The sequence below is a fragment of the Suillus clintonianus genome, assembly GCF_016758775.1.
Source record: "Suillus clintonianus strain FC179 chromosome Unknown DEU56scaffold_21, whole genome shotgun sequence".
Taxonomy (NCBI): Eukaryota; Fungi; Basidiomycota; class Agaricomycetes; order Boletales; family Suillaceae; genus Suillus; species Suillus clintonianus.
The window spans coordinates 174511-198710 of record NW_024539245.1 but is presented as its reverse complement, the minus strand read 5'-3'; the positions used below and the strand labels follow the sequence as shown (position 1 = coordinate 198710).

Sequence of the window (24200 nt, the reverse complement as noted above, 5' to 3'; positions counted from 1 at the left end):
CAACCGTCACTCTCGTCGTGCATCGTCGCCAGCCACAAGGCACTCGACTCCAGCAAACATGGAAGATCTTGCTGCCATCCTGTGTGAGATGCGTGAAAATCAGGATGAGCACTATAAGCAAACGGATGAACGACTTGCACAGCTTGAAGGGAATGTACCTTCACACCAGACCTCCACTCGTGGCCGCATAGTCCAAAGTCGGGGGGCGTCATCGGTTGCTCGGAGGCGCAGGCGAAGAGGTGCCGGTGCTGAGGTTGATGGTGTGGAATCACGGGCAGGTGAATTCGATCATGATGCGGAAGACGTCACAGGGGCTCGTGGTAGCCTCTCTACCGCTGCCCGGGAAGCACGAGGGCACCTAAAGGTAAGCACATTCTCACTCTTCAAATACAAATGAATTCACGTACCATAGCACTTGGTTACCGCCAAGTTCCGCCGTGCATGTGATGTATCCGACGGGAAAAAATGGCCAAGTCTCGAGGTTGAACGAAAGAATGACATGACAGGCGAGGTGTACCTAACACCAAATTTTGAGGCGACCGTGAACGACGACCATAATCGAGTGATCTTCAACAAGATCGCGCATCTTGTCTGGGAGGAACTTAGAGTGAGTTGTGAGCCTTTCGACTTCACAATCCCCTCACCTTTTGAACAGAGCACGGCCCTTAGCGATTCCCTGAGCAACCGCAAGGTCAAATGGAATAAGCAATCGTTGTTCACGTTTGCTAAAGACACGTACCGTGGATTCAAGGAGGAGTGGAAAGCGCAGAATGACCGCGAGAAGGCCGCAGCTAAAAACAACAACCAGCAAAAGAATCGCTGGAGTCAGCGTCGTAAAGAGGTTAGTCGTTAATGTCTGCTTTTAAATAAGAACAAAAACACTTACGGACTTGAAAAAGAAAGCCAACCGGTTGACAACAGCATGTCCGAAGTACCTCGAACTTCATGGCGCGGATCCCATCAACATCATCCACGCGGATCATATGTCAGACGAGGCATCTGGACCTGAAGACGATGGTGAATCAGTCGACGAGTGGAGGATCAAGATGGGAAAGGAAAAGGGCTTTCCAGCGGATACAGACATGGACGGTATGGTGTTCATGGAAGTCGTGAAAAATCCTTGGAGATCACAGGAGGTAAGTTGATGCGCCATAGCTAAAAACAGTCTTGCTTACCTAGAATCACAGCTCGCTGACATATATCACAGACTCTTCCAGCTGTGGAAAGAATCCCTCAATACCAAGCAACGTAAACGATTCCGCACGTTGCGGGTTGAAGGAACTGACCGAACGCTGCTTCGTATCCCCGATTACACGCCCTACAACTTCGGAATAGATGCGGAGTGGCTCGAAGAGAACAAGAACCACCCAGAGTATCAGGTGCAACTGAAGGAGTGGGGTGATTGGGCGGATCCACCTGGATTTGGATCCGCAAAGAACGATACAGACATTGCGGAAGGTAGCGGGCAAGATCATGAGGAAGTTTAGCCGGAGAACGTGGGACTTGCACAATAGACATACCTGTAGACATACAAGGACTCATGCACACGGATGCTGTAGATGCGTTGTTAGAATAGAAACTTGTGCGGAAAATCGCTAACGTACCTTATCCAATGAAGTTGTGATCCACATTTGTGGATTTGTTGTCGTCACAACTCCTCGAGCGATCTGACAAGTGATGCAATCAAACGGCAGAACGCAGGGTGGCGAGCCTGCTTCTTGCGGTCCCCAGAACTCGTTGAGTGCAAAACACGTTACATTGAGTTCAGGACTGTAATGCACATGAGTTCCTTTGAAAAATAACAAGATCAGGTACTCACAATTCGCTCCATGGGTCATCCTGCACAGGAGACAAAGCAAGTTCCTTCATCCACCTGAATTCAGCCTGAAGCTGTGAACCATCTGAGGCGTTCGGTTGAACATGAGAAAAAATACTAATAATCTCGCCATAGTAAAAGTTGGGGCCAACTCTTGCCTTTATTAATGAAGATCCAAAGGATTCGCGAGTACTTTTTGAAGCGGGCGTGATTCGGCGGCCATCTAAAAGCGCGAAGTCGTAAAACACCGCAAAATCGTTGAGTGGTAAGGATTGAGGAGGCGGATTCAACGCTAGAGCATAATGAACGCTGTGAGGATGTCGTGCATTGTATTGCGAATGTAACGCTGCTCGGGCGCTGTCGTTGAGTCGCTGTGGGTGCATGGATGCGGGGCCAGGCTGGACATGCAGGTAGCTTCGTAATTCTGTCTCGAGTGTAAGTAGCCAAACAATGAATGAGAGCACACGACATACCATCTAGTTCAATATCCCCTGCTGCATCTTGGACGGTTCCAAGGGCCTCCTGACCTTCACCGAGCATCCGTTTCAAAACCGACTCGATGATGGGACTTTGGGTTGTTTGAAGTGCGCCACGAGCCTGTGAAAGTTAGCTTGAGTGATTAGCATGTGAAACCGCTGACCATGGAATCAATTTGTCCTGCACGCATGAACTCCCTCATCATCGAGATTTCGACCTGCCCACCTGTCCAGTTGTTTGAGTTAGAACTTTTCAGAACCTTGTTGAGTCGCTCGGACAGGAACACCCAGAAGTTGTATACAGGCCCATAGTCTCTGATTTGCTGGGCGAGGTGAACGGCCCAGTGAAAATTGGGTTTCATGGATCCTTCGCCATACATCTAAGGGCACACAGTTAGCCAGAGTATCAAATGAGAAATAGCTTACCCATTTGAATTCAAGAAGATACTCTTGAAGTAGGACTTCAGCTCGGGGTAGTAGCTCAAGCTGCACGGAGCTTCCACAAAATATCTTAAGCGCAGTTGATAGACGTAGTAGGTTAGTCGGCTCGTCACGCTGCATGCGGACATTAGGTTGCTTCGGAGGTTTAGGCTCAGCGTCCTCCTTGCTTCGATTACCTCTCTTTCCCGTGTTCGCACTTCCCTGTGGAAGTTCTTGATGCGATTTCCACGCCATAAAGTCCTTGTTGAATTTTTCTTGGGCCTTGAGATGGCGCTTCCGTGCAGATTCGAAGTCTTTGTCCGACTCCTTGATGAAGGTTTGCCAAACAATCGGGATCTAAGGACAGAAATGAGTGATCGACAAAGCAAAATGATTGGGTATCCTACGATGATGGGCCATGCAGTTAGCGCTGCAAATTTGTACTCGTCCTGTCAGCGAGCCTCCCGCAGGTTCTCCAACACGGAGTGGCAGTTTGCCAGCCCATAATGGTGCTTCGAACTATGTGAATGTTCAGTATGGTTGATACATGCCTCACCAAAGGATCCACTCACGGAGGCAAGGAACTTGTGTATCATGTCGAGTTCACGAGCTCGGGCATCGGTTGAAGCACGAAGCGCTGAGTTTTGGATCCATCGATTGTACCACTGTGTCTTAACGATCCCTGCAGAAACATTAGAGTATAACACCTGATGTGGATTTCAAACGTACCTAGAAGAAGATTGTGCATGGGGTCTATGATAGTTTGTCGTACAAGGTCAAAATATGGGAGGCGGGCGAGTTCAGTCCATCGGGCACCATGTTCTTTGAAGAACGTCGTATGTGCGTCGTCGTCCGTCAGCTTGTTATCTTCGTAACATCGTTGGCGATGTGCTTCACCATTGCGAGCTGCAAACTCTACAAGACATATTAATTAAAAAGGTCCCATGATTAATTGAGGCACATACCGTTACGAAGGGATTCGTCAGAAAATAAATTATCTTGCGAAACGTGGCATTTAGAGCACGGTGCGTTGTTATGACTGTGGTCAGCGAATCCGCTAAGTTTGCACATAGCGGGGTGATCACAGACAACGCCAAGCAGAACAACTCGTACTCTTCGTCCTGCAGATTGATTCAATACATAAACAACTAGCATACAAATGAAACTTACCTTGAGGATATGCAGGGGTATGATATATAATGCCCTCGTCATAAAGCTGGAGGAGGTCGTCAACAACGAGTCGCATGTAATTCTGAAGCTGCGATCCTGTTGGTTCCTTCGGCCCTGGAGTCATAAAGGAGACTAATAAATTTTCTGCTCGATACCTGGAATAACCATCGTTCAGATATGCACAAACAACCAAACAATAACTCACCTTAGCGCTCGCGGTAAGTTGGAAACGCACAAGGACAGAACACCTGATGAATAACTCGGTCCATAGACACTTGTCTTACGACCGAACCTGGGAAGAGAAAGGGTATGAATATTTTGATCGAGATAGAATTAAGTAAGCGCACCAGTCAAGACTCATTGTAACACCTATACGCAGTTCACCGTCGTCTTGAGGGTCCAAAAAGAAGGGTCTCGTGTCAGGGCCGTTAATAGTTTTCCATATGTCACCATCTGATATATCTTTGAGCTCGCCAGGCACCGTGGAACGGGATTTCCAGGAACTACAGCTTTCTTCATTGTCACCCCGTGTTAGAAAATCGGCAAGGAGCGACGACGGGAGTTGAATTGGTGCTGCGCAAATGGGTGGTGGACGTTGAGACTGGCGCCCTGTTAACCTTCGAAAAAGTCTGTCAGAAATAGGTTTGAAAAGACGGCTGTCGCAATCGGAACATAATGTATCAATGGGTGCATCTATAGGAAAGATCCGATGACAGCTACCACAGATCGGATAGATGGTGAAGCGATCCTGGAGATCGAAGCGATTGATGATCGTGTGTAGTGTTATGGGAAGGGGGTTAGTTGGTTGGAGTACATTGAGTGCGATGAGGATGGTGTTGAGCGTGAAAAGGATCAGCGCACATGCACGAAATGATACCCGGTGTTTGGCATGTAGGACCGCAACCAAGAGCAGGACAAGACGTCCAAACCATTCAGTATGGCTATCACGATAAAGTTGAGCCGCACTGGGTGGAGCCTCGTATTCTAAGGGTGTGGGCACTTGGAATTGACGGTGCTGAGAGTTTGCAGATGTCCGTAGCACCCTCGCTCGATGAGTGTCGTTGTCTGATTCTGAGTCTCCGTTGAGTTCCGTCGCGGTATGGAGAAGTGGATCATTATGGAGGTTGTCTCCGGCATCCGGATCATCATACAAGCCGACAGTCGTTCGAGCTACAGTATGTTGAGCGTTTTCGTTTTGGGTTTCGGCATCCAAGTCCGCCCGTTGAATCTGGCGAGGTACTAGTGCCGGTATTGAATGGGCAACTGGGATCGGGCTGCCAAACGGAACTGGACTCGTGCGCATGACGGAGATAGGGCGAGGACGAGGAGAAGAGATGACACGAAGATAAGGAGAGCTGGGTGATGGCATGGCAGCCATAGGAGATAATGGTGCATGCGGCAAGGGGTCTGGTGGCGGCGGGGTGGCTGATAGAGGATGCTCGTGTTCCTGCGGTTCCGGATGAGTGTTGTCCACATCCATGTATGAAAATCTTGAAAACATTGGTGAGCCAAGCACAAATACAAAGAAAAACATACGAAGGAGATGATGCGCGTGAAAGAACCATGGGTTCTGGTTGAGATGGGGATGGTGGTCGAGACGGAACAGGAACCTCATGCGGAATTGTTGGCTGGGTCGCTGAAGACCGAGAACCTGACACTCCAGAATTTGCAGATCGCGGAGCAGAACCCCGAGGTTGAGGAGGAGCACCTCGAGGGGGGGCTGACCCACGCGCTCGAGAGGGGACATGGAGGCCTCCACGGTCACGTTGCAAAGAACTTGAAGCGCCTCGTCCTCGTTGCGCTATTGCAGATAAGCTGAGGTTTTGAGTGCGACGATGGTTTTCACGTTGATATGCGGGGATGTTCTGGCCGCCTTTGGTGGGAGCTGCAAATTTGCAAACATCGCAGTCGCACCATACGAGACGTCGATTCGACCTCGTCGTGTGGCCAACAGTTTGCTGTGAGCAGGATATTCATTTAGTAAAGCAAATGAGAACGAGAAACTAGTGGACTCACCTGGTCGTCGTTCATGGTGGTGGTAGGAAGATAAGATGAGGATCAGATAAGACTTAGATGAAAAAAATGTCACGACGTGTATGCACCGTCTAGACGCTAGATACATACCTGAGCTAAATGAGACTTATTTTAACTTACAAGTATCGCACCAATGGGAAAGCGAACGAGGCCGTCTATTAAAAGCTATTAGTATTTACAAACAATCTGAATGAGACGGCGTAGTTGATGGCATCAAGTATATATGGTTCGAAGATCTGGTAGTGCGTAGTGGAGGATGAAGGCAGCTGTCCTAATGGATGTCGATGACTAAGTCATATTACTTGTAATTACGGCTTCTACCGTGACCTATTCAACTTGCGAGTAACCTACGGCTCAACGCAGTGAATAATACTACCAAACAAGACCTAATTTGGACTGTTGTGGCAGGCGGCATCTGTAAATGTGGACCAATGTGGATCATCCGATCCTAATGTATATAACAAGAGACAAAGGCCCTTTGTTCCCAAAATTTGTACCAATTATCATTATCCGCCCACGCAGACAGCCTTAAAACCTACAACGCTTTATCCATCACCAACCTGTTGCTATATGGATACCTTCATTACCCTCCCTTTCGAGTCACCGTCCTTCGTTGGATCTTCCCAAGACCGGGATGATCTACCACCGCAATTTGTCGAATCTTCCGATTCACTGCCGGTTGACCAAGACAAGCTCGTAGGCTACTTTGGTAGCTACTGCGTCATTATATGACCAGCACCGTGACTCTTTTTGCAGTTCCAATGTGAGGTGTGTATTTCAACATGTCTTTTGATGGACTTTTTTGACCAAGTCTTGTGAATAGGGTGCTATGCCTCGTATGCACTGACTCGGCGTCAAATCAGGGGCTAGCCTCGCATGATTTACTTCACTGGCACTGGCAGGGCTGTCGCGCTGTTGCATGTTTAACTGCGACGTATTCATTCATAGCACAGTGCTTAATCTTGTGGCTGCACCCCCTTATACCTCTGCTTCGACACCTGCTTTCGTTCTCGCTTTCTTCGTTCTGTTTTCGTGCATGTTTTATTCTCTTGCTATACCGCATGCTACTCGACTTGGTGGATTCGGCGGACTCGTTTCTTGTGCAACATTATATATTTTTGACATTCGCGTACATACTCGAACTACTGTCCTAGTAACACTTATTTCATCGTCTTTCTTGAATCCTTGCTTCTCTGAACATCGTTGTTCTAACTACCAGTATTCTTGTTTGCATTGTAACTGTCGCTCTCGGTTTCATATTATTCTCAATTGATTCATGTTCTACCCCACGCCTCATGTTTGTCAACGTATGTCTACCACTTCTCGGTGCAGAACGTACACCGTCACCTAAATCAACTTCAAGCTGGGGGGCTCAAAAGTGACCCTACATATGATTACGAAGTGGGGGTAGTTACGATAGGTCTCGATGGGTATGGATCGATCAATGTATACCAATCCAATACATCCACGAATTTACATCGTGCAACTGTGGCGCACCACAACGTTGACGCCCATATGTAGAGACCACCCTCGGGGTACAGCGGGGTCATCAAAGCTTTCCGAGGACATGTCCTGAGACAATTGACCAAGGACGTCAGATTTCATGGATCAAATTTGCCAAGTGCCAGGCAGGTTCTCATTATCTTCGAATATCATTTGCTGACATCCCTCCAGACATCGTCGTCCAAATATTGCAATTCTCCCCTCGTTGGGTCTTGCTGACGATGAGAAGCCGTTCAACGAGGGCTCCTCATCACGCTCTATGACAATTTCGTTCACACCTAACAAGAAGTGCAACAGTGTCACTTTCCCGAACGCGCTTGATAGTATTCCTCCCCACAAGTACAATCCCGACATTGAAGCTGGCCTTTCAGACGATTCTCATCCGGACCCAATATCGGACTCTTCTATGCCCTCGGATCATTCATTCCATCAGTCATCTCGGCGGACATCACCGTCATATGATTATCCTCATACATGCGCATTCACTACGTCAATCGTTGTTGGCGCTGGTTGTACACCTGTACATCCTTATCCCAGGCCTTGGAGCCCGCGGACTGTATTGCCTGTTCGCAATGGATATGCAGCATGACCGCAATGGCGCTGAGGTCGCCGATCGGCCAGAGTCTACTATTAAAATGGGGATGCCCCCATAGGCATTTCGTCTTCGTTAATATCATGTCATCTTCTCCCGCCATCAATTGGCGTTTTCCAGGAACATTTCGCATTCATGTCTATATTTCATACTTGCGTTAAGCAACGTATCAACAACATTTATCATACCACGGCAAATCTCTCCGATCATTTGTATTCCTAAACGTTTAACGTTTAACGTTTATGTCACGCACGCTCACTGCTAGTATCACATTGAATATTGGGAGCACTCACGCAACTTCTAGCCTCAGTCCCCGCTGCCCTAAATGACCCAGCACAGAGCCTCTGGAGCCCACAAAGAAAAGGGCTACATTCGCACGAGAAGACAACCTTGCTAAACAATTTCGAAATCATGAGCGGTTTTATTATTCTTATTTCCCTCGATTCTGTTTGATCGTGGGATGTCTTCAGTTTTCAGAACGTTCAAGGACTAGTAATAGTATAGTACACTTGCCGGGGGATATTCGAGTTCGATATTGGAACTAAAATGATGGGCGTCAACTCATAACCGTGATCGCCAGCGTTGTCGTCTGCGTCTGACAGCGGAGCTTGTGCATGGAATAGACTGCAAACCACTATTAACGTGTCTAATTAGCAAAATCAAACAAGACCCTCCGCCTGGCTAATAGGTCAAAAGGACACATGGCGCCGCCAGCACTTGGAGAATCATCACCCCTCGTTAATCCTCGTAGGCGCTACATAATGTTTTGGCTGGGAGGTCATTAGCCTAGAAGATCGTCCAGAAAATCTTCCATCTCCACTTTGGGTGCCTTCAGCGCATCGGTGGGAAGCGCTGGGGCCTCAGAGTGGTTGTCATCTGGCCGATGCGTGAAACAAAATGTCAGCGAGATAATGATAATGTGCGTTAACGAGAATACTCTACCTTGTTTTCTATCGCGTGCAAACAGAGGTTTAGCTTTGAGCTTCTCCGACTTTGAACGGAACCGAGCCTTCAGATCTATGAACTATGATCAGTCTTCTATACACCTGCTATCGTTAGTCGCAAATCACCCCGACTTGCATCTGCGGCAGCCTTCTCGCGACTCATCTCCTCCAGTTCGGCATCCCACTCAATCGCCCTTACAAGTCCCTTCTGAGACGTCGGAGGTGGAATACGATAAGACGAGATATGTGCGAGTTCATGGTCGATATCATCATCATCATCGACTTGAGGCAGTGCCACTACAGTTGTCTCTGACACGTCCGATAACCGTTGTCTCGCCAGAAACGACGAAAGGTCAATCTCAGGCTCAGAGATCACCTCTCCTACTTAGTGTCTCAAAAAACACGCTGAAAACATCTTCCACTTCATCACTCACCGTCAGAATCCAACTCGGGCTCGAGCTCCGTATAACGATCGGCATTAGATCCAAGTTGTCGTCGTGCGTACTTCTTCTGCAGCTCTTTCGCCTCTTCCGAATCAGGGTCGAGATCGACCACTTCTTCGTCCTCCAGTACGAGGCGCTTGTGAAATTCCGCTGGACGGCCACCTCGACCACGACCTCGTGCACGGAGGTATTTGCCTAATCCACCTCGAGACTTTCCACGACCTCTGCCACGAGGATGCGATGGTTCGGAGGTTGATGTAGATGGAGAATTCGATTCTGACATGTTACATGTGCAGGTTGATGGGGATGGTCATGATGGAGATCGTGGTGACTAAATCGAAATTCTATAAATCGGAAAAGGAAGGTAGCGTCTTGTGATTTCAACAGGTCTAAACAAATTGCCAGTGGCGTGTGTATGTTGCTTTAAAGTACCAGTACGCGTCTGTGGTTGAAATTTTGCAGTTTCAGGGCCCCTGGTGTACATCGCAGTGTGGGTACTGGATGTATTGATTGTTCTGCGACACGCCGTTGTCGTGTGTATTCCAATACAATGAGCAAAGCGTTGAGGCTCAATCGCTCATTAATTATTATTGGCGCGATACACGCGAAGCTTGGACGTATTGATCAGATCTGGACGAGTTTTGAACCGTTTGAAACTTTTCGCCTCCACATTTTACTGTTAGGCCGTCTCGTCTAAGATCACACTAAGTAGCACTCTGATGCGGCTGAAACCACAATCTTCGGGAAGGCAAGGATTTAATAAGCTCGAGTATGTACACGAATATCGAAAATATAGATGAGTAGCATGTGGCATAGTGACATAGTCAAATATGCTTGAAACCAAAGGAACAGGGCAGAACATGAGTCATTCGACAACAATGCGAAAGAGATAACGATAGCGACGATGCAAGTAAGAAATAATGATAGATAGAACCACAATCTTGAGAAAAGCAAGAGTTCAAGACGAAAAGTAGCTGGAGTGCACGAATGTCGAAAATGAGTAATGAGTCCATCGCGTCTACCAAAAGATGAGTCGTATGACGGACAAGAGGGAATCATATCGTACCAAACAGAGGTTGTAGAAAGCCGGGAGTTTACATAGGAGCCACCACACATCCCCAGAGATGCAGACGACAAGATGAACGAAGTGGTGAAGTAAAGGATGGTACAAGAAGATCGATGAATAGACAATACTGCACGAGCAGCGAGCGCACTGTATATATACCAAAAGATGAGTCGTATCACGGACAAAGAGTGTATTGAATCATACCAAAAAGGCAGTAGAAAGCCAGCAGTGCTAACAATGATAGTATGTCAAGACTCGTCTGGAGAAAGCGTTATTCGAGGGGGGTGGATATCAAGCATGATAAGACTCGCATAAAAAGGATTATGATATAGTGCAAAACCCGCCTTGCCCAAACACGGTTTGCCCAGAAGTATAATGTTCCTCGTCAATAGGGCAGGGTGCGTCGTCTGTGGACTCATGCAAGTCCGGTGGTGACTGCAAAAATATTTCCAAATATGTTGATAACGAGTCCATCAGGGTAGCTGGATGGCGCGGTACAGAAGTTGCAAGTGTTGCAAGTTGGGTTGGATGCAATGTATACTATGCTGCTATGCGCAACGATTTTAAGACAAAGGGGAGAACTTAGGAGCCATGGCGATCCCTTTGTCCCTCTTTTATAACACGCCGCAGGTCCACAATGATTCTCCGCTCGCCACGCCCATTGTAGATTGTGGATGTGGATTGCGAGATGTCTAATTTGGGACAGTCGGAGTCACAAATAATGTGGATCATCCGATCCTAACGTCACGGTATATAACATGAGACAAAGGCCCTTTATTCCCAAAATTTGTACCAATTATCCGCCCACACAGACAGCCTTGAGATCTACAACGCTTTATCCATCACCAACCTGTTGCTATATGGATACCTTCATTACCCTCCCTTTCGAGTCACCGTCCATTGTTGGATCATCATCCCAGCCTTGGGATGATCTACCACCGCAATTTGTCGAATCTTCCGACTCACTGCCAGTTGACCAAGACAAGCTCGTAGGCTACTTTGGTAGCTACTGCGTCATTATGTGACCAGCACCGTGATTCTTCTTGCATTTCTGAGTCCTGGACCAGTGTGAGGACCTTGTGTAGTTCAACATCTCTTTTTATGGACGTCTCCTTGACCAGTCTTGTGAATAGGATGCTATGCCTCGTACGCGCTGACTTGGCGTCAAATCAGAGGCTAGCCTCGCATGATTTACTTCACTGGCACTTGCAGGACAGTCGTGCTGTCGCATGTTTAACTGCAACGTATTTGTTTACAGCATAGTGCATAATTCTGTGGCTATACTCCCCCCATACCCCTGCTTCGACACTTGCTTTCGTTCTCGCTTTCTTCGTTCTGTTTTCGTGCATGTTTTATTTTGTTACTATACCGCATGCTACTCGACTTGGTAGATTCGGTGGACTCGTTTCTTGTGCAGCATTATATATTTTTGACATTTGCGTACATACTCGAACCACTGTCCCAGTTACACTTAGGCGGCCCGCCTATTTGTTAGTCTTTCTTGAATTCTTGCTTCTCTGAACATCGTGGTTCTAACTTGTGATTTCAACAGGTCTAAACAAACTACTAGTGGCGTGTGTAGGTTGCATTAAAGTACCACTACGCGTCTGTCATACATTGCAGTGTGGGTACTGGATGTATTTATTGTTCTGCGACACGCCGTTGCCGTGTGTATTGGAATACAATGAGCAAAGCGTTGAGGCTCAATCGCTCATTAATTATTATTGGCGCGATACACGCGAAGCTTGGACATATTGATCAGATCTGGACGAGCTTTCAATGCACCATTTGAAACTTTTCGCTTCCACATTTTATTGTTAGGCCGTCTCGTCTAAGATCACACTAAGTAGCACTCTTATGCGGCTAGAACCACAATCTTCGGGAAGGCAAGGATTTAATAAGCTCGGGTATGTACACGAATATTGAAGATATAATACCATCTGCCAAGTTGAGTAGCATACGGCATAGAAACATAGTCAAACATGCGCGAAACCAAAGGAACAGGGCAGAACATGAGTCATTCGCTAAAAATGCGAAAGCGATAACGATAGCGACGATGCAAGTAAGAAATGATGATAGATAGAACAATCTTGAGAAAAACGAGAGTTCAAGACAAAAAGTAGCTGGGGTGCACGAATGTCGAAAATGAGTGATGTTGTACAAGCAGTGAGTCCATCGCATCTACCAAAAGATGAGTCGTATGACGGACAAGAGGGGATTATAGTACCAAACAGAGGCTGTGGAAAGACGGGAGTTTACATAGGAGCCACCACACATCCCCAAAAATGCAGACGGCAAGATGAACGAAGTGGTGAAGTAAAGGATGGTACAAGAAGATCGATGAATAGACAACACCGTACGAGCAGCGAGCGCACTGTACTCATTCCAAAAGATGAGTCGTGTCGCGGGCAGGGGGGGAAGTTGGGTCATGCCAGGGGGGCAGTAGAAGGCCAGCAGTGCCAACAATGATAGTATGTCAAGCCTCGTCTGGAGAAAGCGTTATTCGAGGAGGGTGGATATGAAGCATGATAGGATTCACGTGAAAAGGATTATGATATGGTGCAAAACGCGACTTGGCCAGAACCAGAATAATGTTCCTCGTCAATAGGGCAGGATGTGTCGTCTGTGGACTCATGCAAGTCCGGTGGTGACTGCAAAAATATTTCCAAATATGTTGATAACGAGTCCATCAGGGTAGCTGGATGGCGCGGTACAGAAGTTGCAAGTGTTGCAAGTTGGGTTCAATGCAAGGTATACTGTGCTGCTATGCGCAACGATGTTAAGACAAAGGGGAGAACTTGGGAGTCATGGCGATCCCTTTGTCTCTCTTTATAACACGCCGCAGGTCCACAACGATTCTCCGCTCACGACGCCCATTGGTATATTGTGGATGTGGATTGCGAATTGTCTAATTTTGGACGGTTGGAGTAACAAATAACGGACATTGTCCATTTCGGCTAGCATTGCACAGAATCACATCTAAACGTGCTGGCCCGGACTGTAGTATACTGAGAGAAACGAGTGATCAATAATAAATTGATGCAGTTGCAGCCTATCTACTGTATACGTATGTAATACTCTTAGAGTACTTATCGTTCTCAGTAGTCTTGTCAAACGGCTGATCCGAGATCGTCATTTGCTCGGCGCTTCGCCATTTTTCGACAGCAATATGGCGGAATTAAATTGCGCGTCGTGGCTCATCTACGTCGCCTCGTGGCATATCCACTAGTGGCGAGCCCTCATGGCATATGTTCATTCTATTTCAGTCACGGTAGGGCTCTCCACTCAGTCATGCCCGTACTTGACACTCACACTGAGGTGTATACACGACCAATTATTCATGCGAGTTGATACCCCTTGGGCCATTTTTGTTTTTTGTCCAGCTTAGGTACTCACCATCTTGATCGCTCTCGAGCCGGAACTTTCGGAGCACATCACTGGTCGCCGTGTCGGGCGTGTGTTAGATGTACTTTGCTATATAGTATATAACAATGTTGTCCATGCTGTCAATATGTAATGGGCTGCATTAAAACCCACCTCCCATACTTTATGACATGTACATTCACTAGATATTTACCAGACATGCTACGCCACGCGCATATTAAGTATGCTAAAGCTCAGATGTCCCATAACCATGTTAACATGTAGTGATTAACTTTGGGTGGGTATGAGCATCCAATTTTGAGCCCCCCGGATAAAGGCCACGGCGGACGTAAGCCACTGAGTGGTAAACATAGATTGATAATCATCAGGTGCAGGTAGAACAAGAGTCCATTAACAACGATGCGAAAGCGATAACCACAATGCAAGTAAGAACGATGTTAGCTGCCCACCCCCACTCGGTACATACTTATCAGGTATTGATTTGATGGTACATCGCAATATAAAATTGCTAAGCGCTACTAGTACATAGTAAACTTCTCGTTATCGTGAATAATGCTATAGGTGCTGCTACTCGTCATCGTCCAGATAAACACCAGTAAAGTAACAATAGATGCCCAGAATATAAATGCACATGTGAATCGTGAGTCCAATACATAGCGTAATAAACATCTCGATGATATCGCGTGCAATCTCCTGACGCCAATTAAGAATGACCGGAGCAGGGTCCGGAACGAGAGGACGAGGTGGCACTATCACAATAACTGGAGGTGCCTCGACTGGACGCTCAGTGATCTCCCGGCTGGGCCAGCGTAAAGTCATCGGATGGTCGTAGACGACCTTCCTCAAGCCTTCGGCCTCCTGTCGCGCTTTCCTCTCTGCTTCCATACGAAAACAGTGGGATACGTAGTCTTGTCGATCCATCTTCGTGCAACCAAATTCAGTGAGCTGCCAAGCAGGAGTGCGAGACTCTTCAATTTGAATCCGCTTGAGATATTCGCGCTCGACAAGATCCTCCATGTCTTGGACAAAGCCAGGGTAGTAATTCCGGCAGTCTTCATATGCGGAGACGTCGTCATCGTCATCCGAAAGAAGCTCCATGAAGGGGTCGGTGTTCTGAAAGCCATTACGCTGATTAGAGCGAGAAGCGATATCGAATAACATACACATACATTTATGATAAGACAAGATCGCAACGCCCCCTTATGAGTGGGGGATTTGGGAGATTTAATTCGTCGCTTGCCACCAAAGTAAGTTGGCGAGTCATCAAAACGGACCATCTACTCAGAACGAATCAACGAAACATCAGTAATAAACTAAGAGTGACAAATACCTTCGGACTAATCAGTTTCTCCTCCATCGGAGACCCGACAAGTGTCTCAGACGAAGATGAGGAAATATCTCCGGTGGGGGCTTCGGCATCTTGGAAAGACTTGTTCTTTCGTGAACGGCGAACCAATCGTTTCCACGAAAACGCGGAGCTGGAGGACCGCAATAATAGTGCTACGGAGCGCCAGCGAGGTGTGTTTTTAGATGCCGGAGTAGTGATTTTGAGTATGGGGCGGGGGGATGCCTTCAGTGATGTGAGGGATTTCATGGTGATACCAAAACTCCAAGATAAAATGATCGTTGGAAAGTGAGCTGAGGGCAAGCGGAAGATGTATCAGTGGTCAAGTAGAGGCGACGGGAAGGATTGCTTTACCTAGAGAAGACGAGGTGCTTGAATGTACTAGTAAATGATGGTTTTAAAGATACAAGGTAGGATCAACGAGTGGAAGTGGGGAGGTTGTGGAAACGCCCACATATCATCCCCTCTTCATTTATCCCGCCTCCTCTCAGCTGTGCATCTCTGTGGACACAATTCCTTCTGCATTGTGTGGGGATTAAGACTCCGGCCTCGCCCGCTTGAGAGTCTGTACGGATCACATACCGTATACGACATCAAGTGTGACACTGTGGAGGGACACCGGGGTTTCCCTGAAGCACGTTTTTGATGGGGACAATGCAAGAAGCGACTTCCGACTTCCGAGTGGCACTTGAAGCTTGAGAGTTTGTCGAGATGCTGCAATGTAGAGTTCCTGTAGTAGAAGCATTAAGTGTCGTCAGTTGCAATCAAACAACTTGACAGTGAGTACGATTTCGGATTCAGATAGAAAGTAGTTTGACACCACGCTACGCTCACTTTTATGTCGTTCCTTCTATATGCTCTGATTACTTAGGACGCGGTGAGTAAACTTTCTACAGTGTCGAAGGAGTGTTTACAAATGTACTTGCTCACCTTTGAACACACAGATGAAACTTGGAGTGCGGGCAAGGTCAATCATTGCTATATAGGCGTTGAATCAGTTACTTGAAGCTGCATTCTCAAGCACTACGTCTTCCCCAAGCCAGACTATAAATATCCTGCCAATCATGAAGCGTGAGATAGAAAAGATTGACTCGGAGGCAGAGATTCTTGAATATGATGGATCAAGTTCGTTAGGCAGCTCCACTACGTATGCCAAGCTGATCCTCTGACTCCAGTATGAGCATTACGACAGGTCCCGACTCCAGATTCACCCACTCCCTTCCGTCCTAGCCTAGTTGCCACGGCCCCGACCTCCCAACCTCCCTGTCCCACCAATTGCACATTCTAGCCCAGAAACACTCGTTGACCTGCCGCGCACACCTCTATTCCCTTGATGTTTTAGCAATGCTATCGTATATATATCGATTCATGCAATACGTCATGGACGAAAAATTCACGTGTTTTGTCCACGCAGTCAGATACGACGTTTAGGTGCAGAAAAGTTTCCCAAATGCACGAGCATTAGTAACTATGGGGCAGGGATAATAATGCTCATGAGATGCATCCACAGCGAACCTTCTACACTCTAGAACTCTCGCTCTAACATGCTGTGCCTATAGAAATGAATTTGAATGCCACGTCGCCTCATGTGGATTAGATCAGTGATATAATCTAGACGAAGGACTATCATACCAGCAATGAATATTAATTGTCGTGGGCAGACCTATTGAGGCGATCGAGGAAGGGGTATAATTGGGAGCTGAGACAATATGATGGATGCGAGACAGCGCGGTTGTCCTTTTCTGCTTGTTGCGTAGAGACTCGTAGAAAGTAAGATACAGAGCGTGACGGTTGTCTGCCAATACATTGGACGGAACCTGCTGGTGATCCAAATGAAGCAACTTTGTTGTGAGAGGGAGTGTGTCGATCACGGGCATGCTTTCAAATCGAAGGATTTCAGACTTAGTACCCACATCGTGGAGGGAAAGGGAGGCAAAAAGATGGAATGCAAAGCCAAGAGGGTCCCGCCAAGCTCGCAATACTAGTGGGTGCGGTCGCTCTCGTGGTCCCCCAGTGGAGACCATATCGCAAGGGGAAAAAAAGCGGGGAGGCTGATAGATATTGATGTTGATAATTGAAGGAACTCCTTGAGAATTCAAAAGTCGAAGGTGAACTGGACGTTGTCTCTGTTGTATCCACTGAGGACAGATGGCCATCAGGACAGCTGGAGAGAGCTGGAGATTTGCGAGTTCTTATCAAGAACTTGGAAGCGGCCGGAAGCGCGCTCTGGCGCAATTGCTGGCTGTGCATGCGAAAAATTGACTGAGTATGAATATATGAATGTCAACACTAGAGCTTTCAGCGCCTTTCTTATCCATGATGGGCTCGGGCTCAACATCTCAGCAAGTCAGGGTGACATAGAATCCATGTCAGCATCTAAGCAGAGTCTAACTGATCTGCGCTCAGTTAACATCTTCTTCAATTCGCCACAATAAAGAAGACACGACCACTGTTATTGGATATTATACAAGCACAGGAATTGGGAGCAGAAAGCCTTCTGGTATACAATCGTTGCTCAAGCGATCTCCCGTCGGCACTCGGGCGTCACGAAAACGACGCGTCCGAGCTAGAGACCCACGGGCATCTAAACAACTTCATTGTCCGGCACTAGTAACAAAGGGTTGATAAGTATGTTCTGAATTTTGGCCTCTGAAACTCACCCATAGTAACCATCCACAGCGCTGAACGTCAGTGGCGTCCCTATGACCCCTCTCCGCCCTCACAGGGGTCGTACACGCTAGAGTTTGTGGTGAGTGATAGTGTGTGCTCCCGTCGAGGACTGACTTACCGCTCATCAAATCTCCGTCATCAGACGGACGTAAAGCTTCTGCAGCTTTGGCCAGCTGTAAAATTCAGTTAGTTGCTCATTCCATTCTCAGGAGAAATGAACTCGCCTTCATCTTCTCGACGTTTTGACATTTATCCCTGTGCTTTTCCCATAGCCCAGGATAGTAGTCTGAGCGTTTGTCGAGTTTTAGGACTTGATGGCACGCTCAGCACCTGACGGATTTTGCAGTTACTTCGCAAGCGTACTTGTCGGCTTCGAGACGGCGCCGCCAAATATGCATGCGAAGTTTGACCAAGCGTTTGAACCCTTGTGTAGACAAACCTGGGACTTCAGCGGCGCAATACCAACATCGACACCCTGGTTGGTTTGTTACAGTTCTACTGACAGGTCACCAGCCCAGACGCCACCGGTCCACCTCCCAATACCTCCAAGTTCTTAGGCTCAGTCATCTCCCGCTTCTCGACCCCGATACACTCTTCAACCATTTCATCAATCGAAATATCTTCCAGTGAGCGACTCAACGACGTTGTTGCTTTGTGTTCCGTGCGGTAGCTGGGGTTCAACATACTCAAGTTTTCTAATCTATGCTCCACGTCAATTAGCCTGACATCGATTCTGTGATGGCAAGTGTCCCGCTGGCGAGCGCTGGGCATCAGCGAAGGGCTTTTGCTTTAAGGAGGGTAGATGCAAGTGTTTTGAGATCGACGAGAGGCTTGATACCTGTACCTGATTCATCAGCGTGGAAGCCATGATTTTATTAGCCAGGCAGCCGGGTTATACAAATCATTTTAAAAAATACTGGGCTTAACTTCTGAAAAATATTCATAGACACTTGATGACACGGACTACATGTTAATTACCTGACGTCTGTTAAATCATCTTATTTAGACAGACTATTAACATTAACTCGTCGGCAAGAAAACACCCAGTGATATACCATTTCGTGTTTACTTCTCCATATGCGAGCAAAATTCAGTGGTGTGAAGACTACCTAGGCGTGAGCGAAAAGTTTCTTTGATATTTCAGGAGAGTCAACAGGACACTTTGCAAATCGTGTATCATTAGCAGATCAGTCCGAATGATATTAGCACCGAGTAAGTGCTCATATATGTATAGGAAAGCGTGACGCGAGGTAGAATAATAATATATAAGGAAAGCACCGCAGTGAGAACGAACACAATGAGTTTGAGGGGTATTGCATACTGCAGTACTAGGCAGTAGCATATATTCATCTTCCGCATTGACGTATGTTGCTTTCGTCGACATTGTTCGGCCGCATCCAGCGGATTTACAGTTGTGACGAACACCAGTATTCCGTGCCGCATTGAGAAGTGCCGAGCATAAGACCCTTGGGGGATGCTATAATCCGTCACTGTTCATGCAGAAAATTGAATAGGGACCCCTTCGGAATATCGTCTTTCTATATCGGCGTTGTTGTTGAAGCATCAGTTATCCAATTGATCCGTCTGCCACGAATCTTGTGGTCCTGCGATTCGGGCCACATATGCGTTGACAGGTAACTTCTTCATTTGATGGATGCCGAAACGCCTCGCCCCAACCCTGCCAGCGTCCAAGTGTCTATCAAATTTGTGTGAAGCTTCGAAGTCCCACAGGGACAGGGGATATAGAAAAACAAATGCTCAAATGTTGCAGGCGGGATCGCCGAGTAGGAGCAGAGTTGTACATGCAGTGAAACTCACCATGTCCATCTAATTCATGGTAATCCACATGTGCTTGTGTACTCGGGCGCAAAAACCGCACTGGCAGAACGGTTGCGAATCGCGATGGTTGACGGAGTGAGTCGAAGTGGCTGTGCACCGATGAGGAAGGTTCAGACTCCGTTTTTCTCACACGATAGCTGTGATCCGAAGATTCTTTGTGACCAACTCTTATACTAACCTTACTCCAGCAATACGAACTGTGATAACCAACCACAGGTACAGACATGGTCAATCAAATATCCCGTTGCTCGAGCAAGTGGAACCCAGCTAGCGCTGGACTCACCAGGCCTGCAGGACCCGAGCAGAAACATGTCCTATTCCGTCATAAGTGCTGAGCCTATCTATGACGATGCCCAGAACAGCGAACCTTGTCTGTCTGGGCAGTGGTTCCCCCAGTCATAATCTGCCAGGACTTTGCAGGTATTTCGTGTCTTCTAGTACACATCTTACTCTCAAGTGCTAGTTTGTATCCCTCAGTCATATGTCGAACTTCGTTCCTCATCCTCTTGATGATTGTCCGCCAGCATTGGAGTCAAGCACCGAGGCAACGACCAAGACTTGGATGAGGCTATCATGCTTCACAGGGACGCGCTGGCTTTACGTCCAATCGGTCATGCATATCGGTCCCAGTCATTAAATAGCCTTGCACCTACGCTCTCTACCCACTTCCGGCACCGAGGCAAGATCAAATGTTAACGTGATTATCAGACAGCTGATATTTGGCCTACTTAATACACGCGTAACGGCGTCAGCATGTCTAGATGAAAATCCAGGAAATATTCATGACATGAAGCATGGGAGGTGGGCTGCAAATACAATCCCGCAGCCATCTGCTGCTAGGGCCCGTGTCATGTACATAGAAAAGAAGATAGATACGGAATGATAACTCGAAGTCTAGTCATATCTGTACATATTTTATATAATAGACATACGCACGACACAAATTGATAGTCAGACTTGTGATCGAAAATGATAGGTGCGGTGATCCCAGAAAAATAAGTACGGAAGAAGCTCGAAATTTGGGCCGATTAGAGGCCAGAAAGCAGAGCAAAGCAGACGAACAACGAATAAAGCAACGGTAGCACAAGCAAAGCAACGTGAATGGATCGTCTTTCGCGGACGTATAGATCTAAGCAACGCTGTGTATCTAACTCATCAGCCTCACGAACGGAGGAGCGCAAGAGAAGACGAACGTACATCACAAATCGTTTCCGAAACTACGACGCTACCCACAGCAGATGTCTTATGAAATGATACAAAAGCCGCAGATGCCCATGCTGCCGTTGGGGTGTTCAAACTCCATGGGAATCGATTCGTTGGCATTACTAGAATCGAGGAGCGATGTTTCGCAGGGCATAGTAGATTCGGGAAGGTATGACGGGAATAAGGACTCGAGAACAACGAATGAGTCTGTCATATTGGGTAATACGAGACGTGATAGAGATTGTTTGTGAGTGCAGGAATAGGTAACGCTGGATGGTGCGCTACAGGGGTTGCAAGCGTTGTTAGGTTGAACGCGATGTATACTATGCTGCTATGCGCAACGATGTTAAGACAAAGGGGAGAAAATTGGGAGTCATGGCGATCCCTTTGTCCCTCTTTTATAACACGCCGCACGTCCACAATGATTCTCCGCTCGCCACGCCCATTGTGGATTGTGGATGTGGATTGTGAATTGTCTAATTTTGGACAGTCGGAGTAACAAATCATGGGCATTGTCCATTTCGGCTATGCACAGAATCACATCTAAACGTGCTGGCCCGGACTGTAGTATACTGAGAGAAACGGGTGATCTATAATAAATTGGTACAGTTGCAGCCTATCTATTGTATACATATGTGATACTCTTAGAGTACTTATCGTTCTCAGTAGTCTTGTCAAAGTTTCGGCTGATCCGAGATCGTCATTTTAAGCTCAACGGTCCGATTTTAGAATTACCATGTTTGGCCATGTTTGAACCTCCTTCCGAAGCCATTGTTCGACAGCAATATGGCGGAATCAAATTGCGCGTTGTGGCTCATCTATCTTGCCTCAACCAGTTCATCAACTCCATCGTTTGGCATAACAATACTATCAACTGGGCACCTATTTGGTGTGACACCTGTAAGTGATGTTGCACTGTGTTTCCGCTGCCTGTTTCCTGAAACTTGGTGTAGCCATTCCATCAGCAAATTCCGTATGAAATTGTCGTCAATTACCGTAGGATTGCGACTGTTCTATAATCATCACAATCGCCTACAACCACCATAATCGACGACATTTGGGTCATAACTGGTTATATTCGCGAGAAGCCAAAATTGCTTGTTGGTTGTAACTAGTGTTGCCGCAGCTCTGGCTTGAGGTCGGCTTTAGCCGAGAGCGGAGCTACAATTAGGCTAGCTGTGTACAAAATTAAGCTTACATAATATATGGCTCAGTCCGGTCATTTGAGCCTAGTGTTGTCGTGGCTCCGGCTTATTGCCGGTTTAAGCCGGGGCCATACATGTGACTTCGGGCTTATTTTAAGCTTTGACTCAGCTCAAGCCAAGTCAATTTGGGGGCTTAGATATTTATTTTAAACTATAGATTAAAAATAGATTTTAATTTAGAACTATCGAAGATCAAACTACCTACGCACGATCGATAAGCACACGAGCGCTAATGGCCCCCCAAGATCCAGTGAGTTGTTATTTCATTAGCGTTTGATCTAAAACTAAGGTAAATAAGGAATTATACTGTGTTTATCCCCCACGGCAGCTACACGAGCCATCCGTGATGAAGAAATGCTGCAAAAAAGTGCGGGTCCCATGGAGATTGAGGTGGCGGCGTTGGGTGTTGAAGATGCGTGGTCGGGAAGGGCGGGTGTAGCGCTGTCGAGCCGCGTGAGCATCATCTACAACATCCCCTTCCATGAAACTCATAAGCCGCTCCACATCCTCTCCCCGATCCTCCGCTTCAGCCTGTGTGCACAGCACCTCTGCAAGTTTCTGTTGTCGTTCTAGCCGTGGACACGCTGGAGGTGGCGGGTGAAAATGACCGTTTGAAGGGAGCGCCAGCCTTCTTGGTGAAAAAGTGGAGATGATGGAGGTAGCTTGGAAGTTGGGGAGTAAGAGGGTGCGGCGGCGGCGTAGAAAGGATTAATGGTTGCTGGGCGCGAGGTTGTTGACAATGAACAAAATTTTGTCAGATATCTCCTCTGGGGGCTCGACGATCTCGGCATCAAACTTGTCGGGGTGGATGGAGGTAAACACAGGCGCAGGGTCAGCCGTAAGACCAGCAGAGATTCCGCGCATATCAACATTACTGCGTGATCCGTCGCCACCAACAGCGATGGCATGGTGAATGACGGCTGCCAGATCGGGCCGAACCTCCATAAGATGGGGGATTCTGAGAAGAGCCTGACACAGAGGCTGCCATTCAGCAAGGCGGGATTCAAAGCGAGAGAGGGCTTGGAGACCAAACTTAAAAAGATTGGTGTCGGGGGGACAGTTGAGGGCGTCGACAACGTAACGGATGGCAATTCCGAGAGGAACTGAATCCACGAGATCATGATGAATGATGGAGCCAAATAGATATCCGGTCATGGCAAGCTCGCAAGCGGGGTAGTATGATTGGAAGAACTTGTATTCGCCGAAGAGGAAGTGAAGCATGCAGGAGAAAATATCGTGGTCACAAGTATCAGACGAAACTTCGCTGCGTTGGAGAAGGGTGATGACTTCGTCGATAGATGTCTGTTCATCATACATGTGCTTGTAAATGGCGTCGACCTCACTCTCAATCTCCGCTGAGTAATTGACGACTGTTAATCCAGGATCGATATCGTTGCTGGGGATGAGACTCATGAGACGAGGGTGAACCTGCAAACAGGAGTTGCGCCATCGCCGCTCTCAGCAGCTGTAAAAGTTGATGTTCAGCGTCTGGTGGAAGTAAAATGTTGTATTGCTCACGCAATTCATTGTGAGTTAATATTAGGCCGCGAAATACCTTGATGGTTCATCAGCAAACGATACTGGCAATCAAAAACATAACTTACCCCCATGAGAACCTTGCTTGTACCATCGCTCGCATGCCAAGCTTTGGCCTGAAAACAGCACTAGCGCAATATGAAGTCCCCAGAGATGGCCGGAGAACAAAAACAAAACCCACAAGAACGCTGGCAATAAACAACATCTAGTTGACAAGTCATTCACTGCAGATCAAGAGTTGGTGAACTGTTGAGACTTACACCAGGTTAACGGTGACGATGATAGCCATGGAGTCGCGAACTCCCAGGGAATAAAATCCAGGTCCAGTAGTGCCAGCGCTGAATCTGCAGGTGTTGGATATTCAGGGGATGGCGTGAGGACCAAGATAAAAGTGAAGACGCACGCCAAGATATTCATGCAAGGGGAGAACCAAACGAAAAACAACTGGTACCATCGAGTCTCGAGACGTCCCTCTGCTGGCACCGGCGCGTTTCGCACGGTCAAGTAAAAGGATGAAACTGCTGAGAGAAGGGGAAATTTAGTTGAGGACGTAC

The 24200-nt window shown here is 47.3% G+C and overlaps 11 protein-coding genes across 11 annotated transcripts; 2 read left to right on the top strand and 9 right to left on the bottom strand.

Moving 5' to 3' along the window:
* Positions 1–415: 415 nt before the first annotated feature.
* Positions 416–1487, top strand: DEU56DRAFT_732966 (uncharacterized protein; the record flags this gene model as incomplete). The annotated part of the gene is made up of 4 exons (XM_041348308.1): positions 416–607; positions 656–841; positions 900–1136; positions 1188–1487. Coding segments are annotated over 4 exons (915 nt in total), but the record flags the coding sequence as incomplete, so codon positions are not given.
* A 108-nt stretch (positions 1488–1595) lies between these two features.
* On the bottom strand, positions 1596–2853 carry DEU56DRAFT_733045 (uncharacterized protein; the record flags this gene model as incomplete). Its single annotated transcript, XM_041348316.1, is given in 5 exon segments — positions 1596–1770; positions 1820–2108; positions 2125–2413; positions 2457–2672; positions 2719–2853. 5 exon segments carry the CDS (start codon positions 2851–2853, stop codon positions 1596–1598), a joined length of 1104 nt encoding a protein of 367 aa, XP_041210492.1.
* Positions 2854–3877: 1024 nt separating this feature from the next.
* Positions 3878–5068, bottom strand: DEU56DRAFT_704327 (uncharacterized protein; the record flags this gene model as incomplete). Its single annotated transcript, XM_041347369.1, has 2 exons — positions 3878–4037; positions 4167–5068. Coding segments are annotated over 2 exons (1062 nt in total), but the record flags the coding sequence as incomplete, so codon positions are not given.
* A 1546-nt stretch (positions 5069–6614) lies between these two features.
* Positions 6615–7250, top strand: DEU56DRAFT_244479 (uncharacterized protein). The gene is made up of 2 exons (XM_041345273.1): positions 6615–6684; positions 6740–7250. The coding sequence occupies exon 2, from the start codon at positions 6836–6838 to the stop codon at positions 7187–7189; it is 354 nt and encodes a 117-aa protein (XP_041210490.1). The 5' UTR covers positions 6615–6684; positions 6740–6835; the 3' UTR covers positions 7190–7250.
* Positions 7251–8388: 1138 nt separating this feature from the next.
* On the bottom strand, positions 8389–9681 carry DEU56DRAFT_971844 (uncharacterized protein; the record flags this gene model as incomplete). Its single annotated transcript, XM_041359468.1, has 5 exons — positions 8389–8404; positions 8525–8887; positions 8954–9028; positions 9082–9336; positions 9390–9681. 4 exons carry the CDS (start codon positions 9679–9681, stop codon positions 8793–8795), a joined length of 717 nt encoding a protein of 238 aa, XP_041210489.1. The 3' UTR covers positions 8389–8404; positions 8525–8792.
* Positions 9682–10301: 620 nt separating this feature from the next.
* DEU56DRAFT_791703 (uncharacterized protein) lies at positions 10302–11163 on the bottom strand (the record flags this gene model as incomplete). Its single annotated transcript, XM_041352675.1, has 4 exons — positions 10772–11163; positions 10644–10695; positions 10445–10611; positions 10302–10416 (listed from the first exon to the last, which is right to left on the bottom strand). Coding segments are annotated over exons 1-4 (446 nt in total), but the record flags the coding sequence as incomplete, so codon positions are not given.
* A 1250-nt stretch (positions 11164–12413) lies between these two features.
* On the bottom strand, positions 12414–13295 carry DEU56DRAFT_791699 (uncharacterized protein; the record flags this gene model as incomplete). Its single annotated transcript, XM_041352674.1, is given in 6 exon segments — positions 12414–12619; positions 12634–12643; positions 12688–12839; positions 12852–12855; positions 12903–12951; positions 13053–13295. Coding segments are annotated over 4 exon segments (220 nt in total), but the record flags the coding sequence as incomplete, so codon positions are not given.
* A 1120-nt stretch (positions 13296–14415) lies between these two features.
* On the bottom strand, positions 14416–15442 carry DEU56DRAFT_910771 (uncharacterized protein; the record flags this gene model as incomplete). The annotated part of the gene is made up of 3 exons (XM_041357220.1): positions 14416–14961; positions 15018–15125; positions 15179–15442. 3 exons carry the CDS (start codon positions 15440–15442, stop codon positions 14416–14418), a joined length of 918 nt encoding a protein of 305 aa, XP_041210486.1.
* A 1906-nt stretch (positions 15443–17348) lies between these two features.
* On the bottom strand, positions 17349–18846 carry DEU56DRAFT_900211 (uncharacterized protein; the record flags this gene model as incomplete). The annotated part of the gene is made up of 5 exons (XM_041356507.1): positions 18367–18846; positions 18214–18338; positions 17982–18036; positions 17854–17930; positions 17349–17435 (listed from the first exon to the last, which is right to left on the bottom strand). The coding sequence occupies exons 1-5, from the start codon at positions 18632–18634 to the stop codon at positions 17349–17351; spliced, it is 612 nt and encodes a 203-aa protein (XP_041210485.1). The 5' UTR covers positions 18635–18846.
* A 580-nt stretch (positions 18847–19426) lies between these two features.
* DEU56DRAFT_754444 (uncharacterized protein) lies at positions 19427–20013 on the bottom strand (the record flags this gene model as incomplete). Its single annotated transcript, XM_041349821.1, has 4 exons — positions 19427–19578; positions 19682–19791; positions 19881–19899; positions 19986–20013. The coding sequence occupies 4 exons, from the start codon at positions 20011–20013 to the stop codon at positions 19427–19429; spliced, it is 309 nt and encodes a 102-aa protein (XP_041210484.1).
* A 2805-nt stretch (positions 20014–22818) lies between these two features.
* On the bottom strand, positions 22819–23556 carry DEU56DRAFT_938668 (uncharacterized protein; the record flags this gene model as incomplete). The annotated part of the gene is made up of 1 exon (XM_041358849.1): positions 22819–23556. Exon 1 carries the CDS (start codon positions 23521–23523, stop codon positions 22819–22821), a length of 705 nt encoding a protein of 234 aa, XP_041210483.1. The 5' UTR covers positions 23524–23556.
* Positions 23557–24200: the final 644 nt, after the last annotated feature.